Raw genomic sequence first — 12,803 nt, forward strand, 5'->3', positions numbered from 1 at the left:
CTCTTATTTCACTCTTACCGATATTAGTTGATATAATTGTAATAACTGTTAATTCTTTCACATTTTAAATTATATATTTGAGTAATTTTAGTTTTGTTGGCTTATTTATAAAAATTACTCATTATACTACCGATTGATCTTCAATCGAATTTACAGCCAAAACGTATCACTGCACAACACACACACAAAATGTGTGTGCTTATGTTGCTGCACATTAATCACATGCAAACCATATCAAGTACGACGCACATGCATCACACAAAATTTATGTGCTTATTCATGTTACTGCACATTAATCATATGCAGCTTCTCATGCTGCATGCTTCTTTATGAGCTTCTTTGAACTGATCTGGACTTTAAGTTATATGCTTGATTTTTTTCACTCACAATTTTTCATGTTGTTGTTTTTAATTTTGGCAATTTTTCACTAAATATTGAGTTTTCTTTAACTTGTTGCCTATGGCACAGTAGTTTAGCGGTATGTAAAATTTTGCATGTAATCAATTTAGTTTGAATTTATAATCCAAGTAGTGATAAAGTATAACTATATTAGCCAAGGACATTGTCAGGTATGTCATTCAAAAAGAAATAAAACAAGTTTCTTTCAGTACCAGTTATTGAAAATTTAAAATAAATCTGGGCTTAAGTGTATTACTGCATTTTGTCTATAAAATGAATATATTGTATTATTATCTGCGATTGGGTAAAATGCATTACAAGGTCATTCATGAATGCTGCAGGTATTGGTACTACTGGATGTGACCCCTGACGAGGAGCTACAGGCAGAGGGTCTGGCACGGGAGTTTGTCAACCGGGTCCAGAAGCTACGGAAGAAAGCTCATCTGGTGCCGACTGACCAGGTGACCGTGTATTACGCGGCAAAAGGGGAGTTAGCAGACATCGCAGTCAAGTATCGGCAGATGATAGAAACATCCACGCGGACCCCCTTCCTGCCCCTGGACCAGCTGACAGGCAAAGTGCTCGCTGAAGAAGTGCAGGCGGTGAGTAGTAGACAACACACCAGTAGACAACACAAGGTCTACTCTCACTGTGTTGCATGTTCAGAGAGAAAATAGTGGAGAGAACTAAGTGATTTCTTCTTACTCCCTTTCACCAATAGGTGGAAAGATATTTGTATTACAATCACTCCTTCACCAATAGGTGAAAAGAGATATGTGTTATGTTTGACCGTAGAATGTTTGACCTCATGGTGTGTTTTTGGGTTGCGCAAAAGGCCCTTGAGGCTTAAGTACATGTCAATAGATACCATAGAAGAAGAAGGATATTCTTGAGTGCTTTTCTATGCTTATATTCAATTCCTTATAATCTTTCAAATCTGTGTTTGGGGGAGTATGATTCACAATTTACATAAGATTATGTTAAGCCTAGGGCAGCCCGACACACATTGATAAGCGTGACATCGGTTTCTAAGTGTAAATATATTAAAGGTAAGGTGACTGTGCCCACCACGGTGGGTCAGCTGACAAAGGTGGACCAGCACCTCCCGCCATTTGTCAAAAAGACCCAGATATCATTCTTTTTGATGATTTCAAGTTTGTTTTACCGATGACTCGTCCTCAATTCTAAGCATTGTTCAGGCAGGCAATTCAGCTCATCTGCTGCTAGCCTTGACTTAGGAACTTGTTTGTTCTTTGAATATTCCTCTTACAGAAAGTTTATAATATATTCAAACTTCTCATCCTTCAGATGTTCTGAAAAACTTCACATCATCTGCTACAAGATTAGGGACAAGGCGTGATGCTCACCAAAACTTATTCTTTTCCTCTTTATGTTGTGCATTCAAAATCTTCATTTTCTCTTCCTAGTCTCTCTTCTTCTTTCTTCTGCCAAAATTTAACTAACTATCACCAATTCCTCATCTGTGTCCACTATAGCCTGGCATGTACACTCTGAGCTTCTAAATCGAGTATGTCTTGAGAATGAAGATTGTATTGTCCACCCATGGCTGTGCGCGCAGTACCATCTGTGCTTACTGTGCTGTACTAGAGCGTGCTAGGCGTTAATGACAATTTCTCTTCAGTTTTTTAACAATCTGTAGTGTTTATGTGCTGGAGTGTATGATGCGTGTGAAAAATCTAAATTGTGAAGCAAAACAATATTGTAATTTTCATAACTACAGTACTATAGGAAAAGAAATTCTTTACTGTTTCAAAAATATTTACAAAAGAGTCTTAACAAATCATAAAAGTTTGTGATTGTATCTTAAAAGTTAGTTAATTATATTGTCCTTTTATTGTGGGGCTTGTAATTGTTTTCACTGCCTTGAAGTCTGTATTAGTTAGGTGATACAACTCTATTCTTTGTATTTAAAATACAGTTCTTTGGCTGAAGATTGTTTCATTTGATTTTACGGTTACTTTTATTGTTTGCTGAATTTGAGTCCCAATGTTGATGATATTCTCAGAGCTAACATGTATCTTACATACGTACATCTTGTTAATTATTATGTTGAATCGTAATAAGAAATTATTATTTATATACCAACAATACACCCTGCTTTCACACTTTTTTTCTTAATAAATACTAACAAATCCCATTTTTGTTGTAAATAGTGTTTGGAGAGACTTTGGATGATAGTATGTTTTGTGTCTTACTGGGTAAGGTCGGTTGCTTCTCAGAAAATATGATTATGTAACACAGTAATAAGGAAATCTAAGGTTCTAATCACTCAGTTTTGTGAAATCAAATTTCACTTTCAGATTTAATAGACTTCCTTGTAAACGTCTGCATAATTTATAAATTTTCCAGGTGAAAGGTTGTCAGTTAACCCTCAAGCTGACAGACTTTGTGCAAGGCCAACCACAGAAACAGTCTCTCACTCCTGCGTGCAGGTACGCTACATTAATTACAAACTGTCACTACAGTAAATTGCTTAAAATAATAGAGTGAAAACATTTATTTGTAAAATGTTTTTACACAGATCTTTAAGAGATCGTAAAATTTATAGTTAACCCCTTGACTGCCACGTCTGTGTTAACACGGGCGATCCCACTTTGCGCTCAACTGCCACGCCCATATTATCAAGTTTTGAAACAGCTGCTTCACTACATGACACCTGACAGCTGTAAAAAGATACACATTGGCCTCTAGTAGTGTTTATTTGAACTACTACAAATCCACAGTAGTGCTGTTTAATTGTTACTGTACTCAGACGGTCAAGTAAGGAACTTTACGAAATCACAATGTGAAGTTTTACGTGAACTTTAGACTAAGAACGTTATTGTTTGCTAGGTTTTTTCAGTTGTGTTTTTGAAGTTACTATAGCAAGTTTGTTTTATTTTCTACTGACTGTTTCCCGTGGCTACGCACACTTTTCGTAAGCTTTGCCTTTATGTGAGCACTTCTGGTTCATGCGAATTATATTTCTAATGCCGATGTAGAGTTTGCCTTGTTGCCATGATCAAGAAGATTTGTCAAAAGTGTGTGTTTATAGACATTGTACACTTACATGTATTTTATTATAAAGTGGTGGAACACTCAAGCTTTAAGTCCAACCAGAAATTTATTTTAAAGACAAATATTCATCATAATTTAGTGCCTTCAAACAGTGTTTGGCTATTTAATATTTAGTTAACTGTCTCGTAATTGCAGTTTATAATGAGCAGGAACTTTGATAACTTTTATATTTTGCAGCGCCGCCTGATGGTGAGTTACATCAATAAGCGTAGCATATAAACCTTCTCCGTGAAAAAATACATACATATACAAATTGTTATAATGATCAGTCAAATAGTTTACGATTCTATAAGGGACATACAGACAAACATTCAAATATATATATATATATATATATATATATATATATATATATATATATATATATTATTGTCATTCAGTCAGTGTAGCAGGGATTAATCTTAATAATAATAAAGATGTTTTATCAATTTAAGATTGGTCCGGATGCATTGTTGTGAGTTAGGCATTCAGCAGTTTAACTTTCTGAGAATGATGGCAATCAGGATAGGAACTGAATTTATCGACCACGACCTGGCGTGACAAATCAGGAGATTCTGACGGCAGTTTTATAAATGAAGATATTGCTGAGTTGATCATGGTGGAAAAAGACACACTACATTTGTGCTGACTGGAGTAGCTCAGTGCGCAGCAAATAACCCTGGCAATGGTCTATATTAGCACTGTTAAAAGCACTTAGCAATAGCACTCTGCACTTAAAATGTTAAAAGATTGAAGTGTTTTTTACCTTAAAAAGTTACAATTTCACTGCGAAAGCATTGACACAAGTTTGAAGTATGACAAATTTAACGTAAGGATCTGTAATTTTTACATCATCAACATGTTCGTAGCTTCTTAACATTTATTCTTAGCTAAAATTCCTTAACTTTTTTGGGATGAAATGATCTTAATTTTACTAGCTCCAAGCATGTTTGTCAACAGGTATGTAAGGGTTCAACTACAGGGTCTCAACCCCAGTAATGGGGTGCAAGGTTCCATGGGCTATGTTCTCCTGGAGAACCCTGCTGGAGAGAATCTCTTGACATTGGAGAAACTGGAACATGAGGTATATAATTTTAATATGAATTCTGACTCTAATGTAAATTTATATAATTAACCTCCAAAAATAAAATGTCATCAAATGAAGCCTAGTTTTAAATCAAGGCAGTTCTCAGACGTCAAATTAAATGTATTCTATGTATAAATCCATTGTGCTCCTAAATATCATCTCAACTTATCTAATTTAAAAGACCTCAGTTTACTTTCAAGCTGAAGTATTGAGTATTAAGAAACATATTGCAGTGGTTAGAAAACATATCCATAAATCTTATCACTATTCCATTATTAGAGCGTATTACTTTGATTTTGAATATTTCTATAAAGCTATTTGTAAACTATTAATACATTATTGCAAACACCAACTTTCAGCTTCAATGCTTAGTCGTATGAGGATGTGTCTTAAATCTATTAAGTTGCTGGAGTCCAAATCAAAAATCTTAGAACTGGAAGTGTTAAGAACTGAACTGACCCATTACTAATGTTTACATAGCCTACTTCGTAAATTACATCAAAACGTTTAATTTGGAATTTAAATAAATAGTCTATCTTAGAACTTCAAACTTTGAAGGCTATACTTTTGAAAGAGACAAAATAGTCTTATTTTGATTTTTAGAAGTTTTCACATGAAGACAAATCCTGTTTGGGAACATAATCGTGTTTAATCACCTACTGAATGTAACACAGGTGAGGGTGCTGTTTGGATTGCAATGTCGCAGCAAAGTGTATCTCTACAGTGACAATGGCAAGCCACTGTCTCCCAGTCACTTGCCGTCCCTACATCAAACAACAGTGTATGTCTCGGCCAAACCTCAACTGGCCAGTGTTCCTGCGGTGTCCCACAGTAACGGACCAGACTGCAGGTATGTATTGTATCCAAGGTCACCTCTAACCTCAATCAAAATTTTAATTTTTTGAAGTCTTAAAAAACTGTCTCATCTGAAGGATGGATTGGTTACATTCAGATAATTGATCATATCAATTTAACCAGCAGCCTATAAAATATTTGTTGACATTGTTGACATGCCAGTACATTTTGAGTTTAAAAATCAAATATTGTGAGTTAATTATATGGTATAAAATCATAAAAAAAGTATTCTGAATCTTTTTGTTTTTTCTTACTTAAAACGTCATTAAACTTTAATATATTTAATGTATCATTCACAAAAAGTCTTATACAGGGTGTCCCGTAACTCTCAGGACAAAGGTGTACCACGTTATTGCTCAGGTCAAGACAAACACATTTCACTGTATGAACATGGGTCTCCGATATTTAGTTTCCTATATGTGTTTGTATGTGTTTTGTATTAAAAAATTAATATCTAAAAAACCAATAAATTAAATTAAACTAAATTTGGCTCAAATGTTTATAATAATAAGGACAGTTACTGAAACAAATATCATGGAATTATCTATAGTATTTTCAAAACACATTGAGAGCTGCCGTTTATTTAGTTTTTGTATTTTTGGCTATTTGCTGAGAACCTCAATTTGGACCTTGTCTTGTCAGAGTAAGTCTGCTCTAAATCAGCTATTCATTATTCGATTTAAATAATGTTGAATTGATTAGATTTGTGATATTATTCTCTAAAAGTGTTATTTATGTAGTTCTTGAGAAAACTGCTGGTTTTAAAATATTCAAATTTTAAAAGTTTTAATTGCCGCCATTTTTAAAATACTAAAGGTAATTTCATAATAATTTTTTCTGGTAATTGGCCTTGTTATTATAAGCATTTGAACCAAATTTGGTATAATTGAACTTATTAGTTTTTAAGATATTAATTTTTTTACAAAAAACCCATACAGACAGACAAATGGGAAACTAAGCACCAGAGACATATGGTGAAATGTGTTTGTCTTGACCTGAGCAATAACGTGATACACCTTTGTCCAGATAGTTACGGGACACCCTTTATGTACCTTTTTTTTCAAACAAACAAATTTAATTGAAAGATACTGCTTACAGTAGAACTAGTCATATCTGACCTCAGTATTCCTCAGTACTCCTCAGTACGACCTCAGTACTCCTCGGGATATCTGACCTAGAGTCCAACCGTCTACTTGCTTTCTGTACTAGGCAGAATATACTTGAAGTGTGTCCGGACTTTTCTGATTTTCGTCAATTTTTTTTTTTTCGTCAGTTTTTGTACACTATCTAATAACCCCGCACGTGCGAGTGCACATGGGAAATGATAAAATGTTAAAAAAATTTTGTTGAATAAAGATTTTTGAATTGAATTGAAAAAAAATACTGTCATTTTTAGTTAAAAAACTATTTCACTTGTACTGTATAGAGGTTATAATTACTGTATGAGTGTTTTTGTTCAACTATATATATATATATATATTTTGCTTGGAAAAGGATTTTTCTTGCTTCTTGGGTTATCCAACTTTTTGCACCGATTCCGTCATGGTCAAATTTAATATGATCAGTCTACTGTACTAATCAAACAAAATTATATCACAATATTCTTGCATTATTACACTTTTTTGTTTTAGGCAGTAAAAACTAGGTTAAATTCAAGTTTAGTAATACTTTTTAAAATTAAAACAATACGAATAAAAATATAAAGAAATAATACCAGACAAACCAGCGTATTTGCCACAAAAACAATGTCAAACACAATTAATTGATTTGTTTAAATTATTTTAGTTAAAATAAAGTTTTAGTGTAACATTCATGAGTTAGGCATTGTGACATTTTATGTGTCTTATCTTGTATAAAGTAACATACCGCATGCAATTTTGAATGGTAGATGTTTTTTATTTTCAACTGTCTGTTTTCTGTTTGTAAGTTACTTTCATTATGAAGGAAACAGGATTTTTCCGGACAATTGCCATCAAAAACATCACACTGAACGATATCAAATGTCCGGAAAAATCCTGTTTCCTTCACAATCCTTCCTTTGGCAGCAAAAACAAATTTCAAACAAAGAATTGATTCTCAGTTACTTTAATTATCCTTATAAGCAGATTTTCAAAATTGGTGAAATTAGTTTTATTTGAGTCGTAATAATTCAAAAAAATTATGAACCAATCGAAAAATCTAGTGAATAATATATCTGTAAAATCTAAACCTTACTGGTAAATTTAACATTGATATAACCGATCTTTTATGTTTGCTAACATACTGTCGGTTGTAGGTTTGTGAACGTACAGTGGAAGAACAAGCAGGGTGTACTGTTCCTGGAGAACCCTGTGGGAGATGATCTTCCCGTGGATTTGGAGCCCTTGGTGCGGCGGATGTTCAATCTGGACTCTGCTTCTGTATCTGTCTCTGCGCCGGACAACGGAGTTATCACTGTCACCTAACTCATTCAACAATAAAGACTTGTTTGTATATACAACAGCTTTGTCTAGTTATTCTATCGAGTCTTCATCTCAATTATACAATTTTTCTAGAATCCTTCCAAATCGGACACAAATACAGCTGAAGATGGTTATTTCAAGTGTTGTAAATTCAAAACTGAGTATAATCAAACTTTGCTTAAAGTAGTTAGACATTAATACTATATTATATTATTTGTAATTGTCCATAACTCTCTGGACAAAGGTGTACCACGTAATTGCTTAGGTCAAGTCAAACATATTTCACCATATGAACACGGGTCTTCGATGATTGGTTTCCCATCTGTCTGTCTGTACGTGTTTTTTATTAAAAAAGTAGTATCTCAAAAATCAATCAATTACTATACCAAATTTGTTTCAAATGTTGATAATAAAACCAGTTACTGAAAATAATATTAAATTTTGATTTTTTTAAAGGTGGCCATAAGAACTTTTAAACCAGCAGTTATTCTCAAGAATTACAAGAAAAAGAGTTTTTATAGGATATTATCACAAATCTAATGACACCAAGATTATTTAAATTGAATAATAAATAATTGATTTAGAGTAGATTTACTGTGACAAGACATCGCCCACACTGAGAGCTGCCGTAATTCAGTTTTTGTATTGTTGGCTATTCGATGAGAACCTCAACGTGGGCCATGTCTTGTAACAGTAAATCTGCTCGAAATAAATCATTTGTTATTCGATTTAAATAATTTTGGTGTCATTAGATTTGTGATAATATCCTCTAAAAAGTGTTTTTCTTTTAGCTCTTGAGAAAAACTGCTGGTTTTTAAGCTATTCAAAGTTTAAAAGTTTTAACGGCGCCATTTTGAAAATATTGAAGATAATTTTATGATAATTGTTTTGATAATTGGCCTTGTTATCATAAATATTTGAACCAAATTTTTTGTAATTTAACTTATTAGTTTTTAAGATATTGTTTTCTAAAAAACATACAGACAGATGGGAAACTAAGCATCAGAGACCCAATAAGTGGTATGTATACCTTTGTCCAGAGAGTTACGGGACACCCTTTATAATGTTAAAATAGTGTGGTTGATATAACATTTTCCACTTAATTCGAAGTGTTCATGTCCTTTGTATATTATTTATCACTGTACAGACTTTCTAGAAATAGATGAGGCAAAATTTAAATGCATCATCTTTTACTTTAGTTATTAATTTCAGGACAAGAAGTTGAGAGAATTCTCATTGCATTTTGAATCCATGCTCTAATCTGAGTCATGCTCTCATTGCATTTGGTCCTAAAAGGATCTTCATGATTGCTTCTAGAGTGAAAGGGTATTCAGGAGGTAATGATAGGGGTAGGGGCTGGCTCCTGGTGGGATCCTATAAGAAGAGATAATAGACTCGCAACTCAGATATGGAAGAAGAGGAGGCTAGCTCAGTTCCATCCTCTCCAGTCAACGCAAGCAAGTGCAAGCAAAGCACTCCTTGAACTCCAGGATAGCAACAGCCTTCAATATTAACCAGTTATAGTGCTATCTAATTCAATTCTTTACTTGGTAGTGTACAGTGAGATTAGACAGAGTTAGGATGCTGTATCTAAATGCCACGGGCTGCAGTATAATAAGCGGCTACCACCATAATCGAATCATGATTATCGATTAGGAAAACAGTCCCTCTATAGTTCGGCCGTGTCTGGTCCCCCAGTCCCCCACTAATCCAGCCAGTAGACTAAGGCAGGGTGTGATCATAGCCGTCAATTTGCGATCCCAGATCAAAACCCTAGTATATGTAACAGCGTAGTTTCTCTTCTTTGTTTGAAGTTTATTTTTGACGATGGATGGATTGTGAAGGAAATAGGATTTTTCCGGACATTTTCCATTGTTCAGTGATACAAAAAATCAGTAAAATTACATTTTAAGATTTGCAATCTGATCTTCCTGAAGAAGAGATCAGATTGCAGATCTCGAAATGTAGTAGTTTCTCTTTTTAGTGTACATATAATAGAGGAAGTTTGTGAAATATTTTGATGATTTAATTTTTTTGCTTATTGTATTGTTCACAATTTATTGGTGATTAGTATTTGTAGTGTGCTAAGTTGATAAATTTTGTACTATTATTTAATGAAAGTAACACAGTGAGGTTTTAATGTACTGTGACTTTATTTGTGGTTTGAACTATTATCTGATATTGCAATCAGCATGTTATCACTATATTTTTATGAACTTGGTCTGACCAGAGACCGACAGTTAGTCCGTGATTATAGCAAGCAGAATCACAAAGTAATAAACAAGGCACTAAATTCAACTGTTATGACAAAATCATTGAGGGAACATAGCATTTCTCACTGATGAGGTATACAATGTTGATTAGGTATATAAATACTCATAATTCCTTCACTGGACCGAGGAAATCATATGATATTGCAAACAATGACATGAATAATGTTATGATATTGGGAAGCAAGAACGTGTACTTTACTGTATCATCTTTACATCCACATGTAAAGACAACTGTCATAAGCATTAAAATGTGATAGTATTATTGATGTTGATTTTAGGTTTTAATTTTCAAGAGCTGTTCAAACAAATACACAGAATGTTGCATAGAAATTGCGGGCGAAGCCGCGGTTATGTGCTAGTGTGTTATTAATTTATAAATGTTGGGCATAGCCTAAGTAACTTACCAACTAAACTGGCCCTACGTTAAATTTTTATTGGAATGTCTTTTCTTTTAACTGAATGTTGTCTCGTATTTTGTCCCCTGCCAATGAAAAGAATATATTTTGATATTACATAAACACTTTTTCCCCTGACATAACACATATGACCATAAGGCTGGTGTCCAATATGTTGATCAACAGAAGGTAGTCAACTGTGAAGAAGTGGCAAAGGAAAAATGGTGAGTCACGATGATGCTTCGCTAACAACTGATGTTTGATGGTCTTGTGATGTTGTTTGTCTCTGGAGCGTTGCATCAATTTTGACAGCTTCAAAAACGTAACCACTTTCTCATCTCGGATGTTTTCAGAGAGAACGACAACCATCAAAATGTAAATCGTGTTTACAATGGAGACTCTGAAAAGCCAATTGATGGAAATATTGATTCCACTTTTTAAATACACGAAGCCATACATGGGGGTAACTATGGCTGAGAATATCGCAAAGCACACAACGTAAATGTTGTACCAAGCGTTTATGGTGTTCTCTGTGTGGTTTAAACTGCCTTGGGTGTGCTTCAGAAAATTCAACCGCTTTATTGAATCAGTAGAACCATCCTCTCTCAGATCTCTTGGAGGCAGTCCAACCACATCATGTGTGGTTCTGTTGTATTCATCACAGAGATTGTCGAATCCATTGTTGATGGCTTTGTTCAATTTCAAACTCTTCAATAAAAATCCAGCACAAGTCAGAAGTTGGCTCCATTTGACACAGTTTATTTGTATGAAAATCATTACCATTTGTATCACAGGGAGACCAACCAACGTCACTTCTTGTCTTATAAGATTGTGAAACATTTGGGCTGCACCGATTGCGAACAGCTGTAACAACACAGCGATACCTGCTGAGTCACTGGGAACGGTATGGTTCTCATCTCGCAAGAGATTCTCAACCGCCTGCAAGTTAAGTGCTGATGCCATTTTTGTCTTGGAGTCCCAAACAGCAAAGATGTAACAGTACACCACAAAACTCATTTGCAAAACTCTAAATATTATTATAAAACGTTTGAAACTTTCGCTGACTGCTTCTGGCACCAGGTGAACTAAAAGGGTGGTGTTAATTAAGAAGACACCCAAGAGCATTACTGAATACAACTTCCTCCACAAAACTTGGCCACCGTCCTCCAGTGAGGCTGTAAGAGTTCCACACAAAATTTCCACCAGAAACAGGTATTTGAATTTTCCTAAATTTCCAAACATGTTTCATGATACAAAGAAATTGTCTAAGACTAAATTGTTCAGCACGTAAGCAGAGTTGATGTTGTTATGGTTTCAACGCATACATAAACAATTAATCGATATTTGTAATCTATTTTCTTATGGCTCTCTCATAAATAATTCATGGCTAAGTGATAAAATCTGAAGTATAATGGAATAATACGTTGCTTTCTCTTTAATAACATAAATAATACATCAGCTTTAAGAAGACGGAATGATTTATAAGATTTTATATTTAAATGGTTATATTTCCTTAACACATTTTGTACATTGTGTCAAACCAAGTCATTATGACTTTAAAATTATATTTTAATGTTTTCAAATACTGTATTAAACAAGGTTAGCTGCATGTTATTAGTACTGGAAATCACTTCAATTTTAATTGTTACCTTATTCATGGATCATTTCAGATGAATTATTGTAAACCACAAAAATAAAAATATAACAATGGAAATAATGGATGTTGTATTGTTACACTGAATGTGAGTGTTTATATATAAATATCAGAGTTTTAACATTTTGTAGTATTTACTATACAAAACTTAAAATTAGAATTAATACATGAAATTAAAGAGGAACTAAAATAGTTACAGCTACAAGTTTAAAAAAGTGTTCAATGTGAGCTCCATTTGTCACACTGCACATTTCAATTCGATAGCCCAGTTCTTATCAGACTTTGATCAATGTGTGTGGAGTGACTGTTGCAACAGCTGCTTCTATCATGTTCCTTCTCAGGTAGGTCAGCTGGTAGCGGGGAGGCACATACACACAATCCTTTATGAATCCCCAAAGGTATAAATCACATGGCGTCAGGTTGGGTAAACGTGGTCATACGAAACAAGCTGTCATTAACCCTTTTGCAGCTGATTCGGCGGTCGGGTACAGTGACGTTCAACCAATCGCGTACTGAGTTATGCCAATGAGACTGTATGTTCTATTTCGCTGCCAAATACAGTTCTATGGTTCATCTTCTTCCTATTGAGGAAATAGCCATAGTTCTAGAGCATCAAGATAAGAAATACCAATTACAAATTCT

General features: G+C 34.1%; 1 protein-coding gene across 1 annotated transcript in view; it reads left to right on the forward strand.

The window, feature by feature from the left end:
• The window catches only part of LOC124364126 (isoleucine--tRNA ligase, cytoplasmic-like), a 43,338-nt gene extending 35,459 nt beyond the window's left edge, over window positions 1–7,879 (forward strand). Inside the window, 5 exon segments of the mRNA XM_046819335.1 lie at window positions 741–1,001; window positions 2,770–2,852; window positions 4,417–4,540; window positions 5,218–5,393; window positions 7,674–7,879. Of these exon segments, the coding sequence (XP_046675291.1) occupies window positions 741–1,001; window positions 2,770–2,852; window positions 4,417–4,540; window positions 5,218–5,393; window positions 7,674–7,842 (813 nt within the window). The 3' untranslated portion in view covers window positions 7,843–7,879.
• Window positions 7,880–12,803: the final 4,924 nt, after the last annotated feature.

The sequence above is a fragment of the Homalodisca vitripennis genome, chromosome 6 (assembly GCF_021130785.1).
Source record: "Homalodisca vitripennis isolate AUS2020 chromosome 6, UT_GWSS_2.1, whole genome shotgun sequence".
Lineage (NCBI taxonomy): Eukaryota > Metazoa > Arthropoda > Insecta > Hemiptera > Cicadellidae > Homalodisca > Homalodisca vitripennis.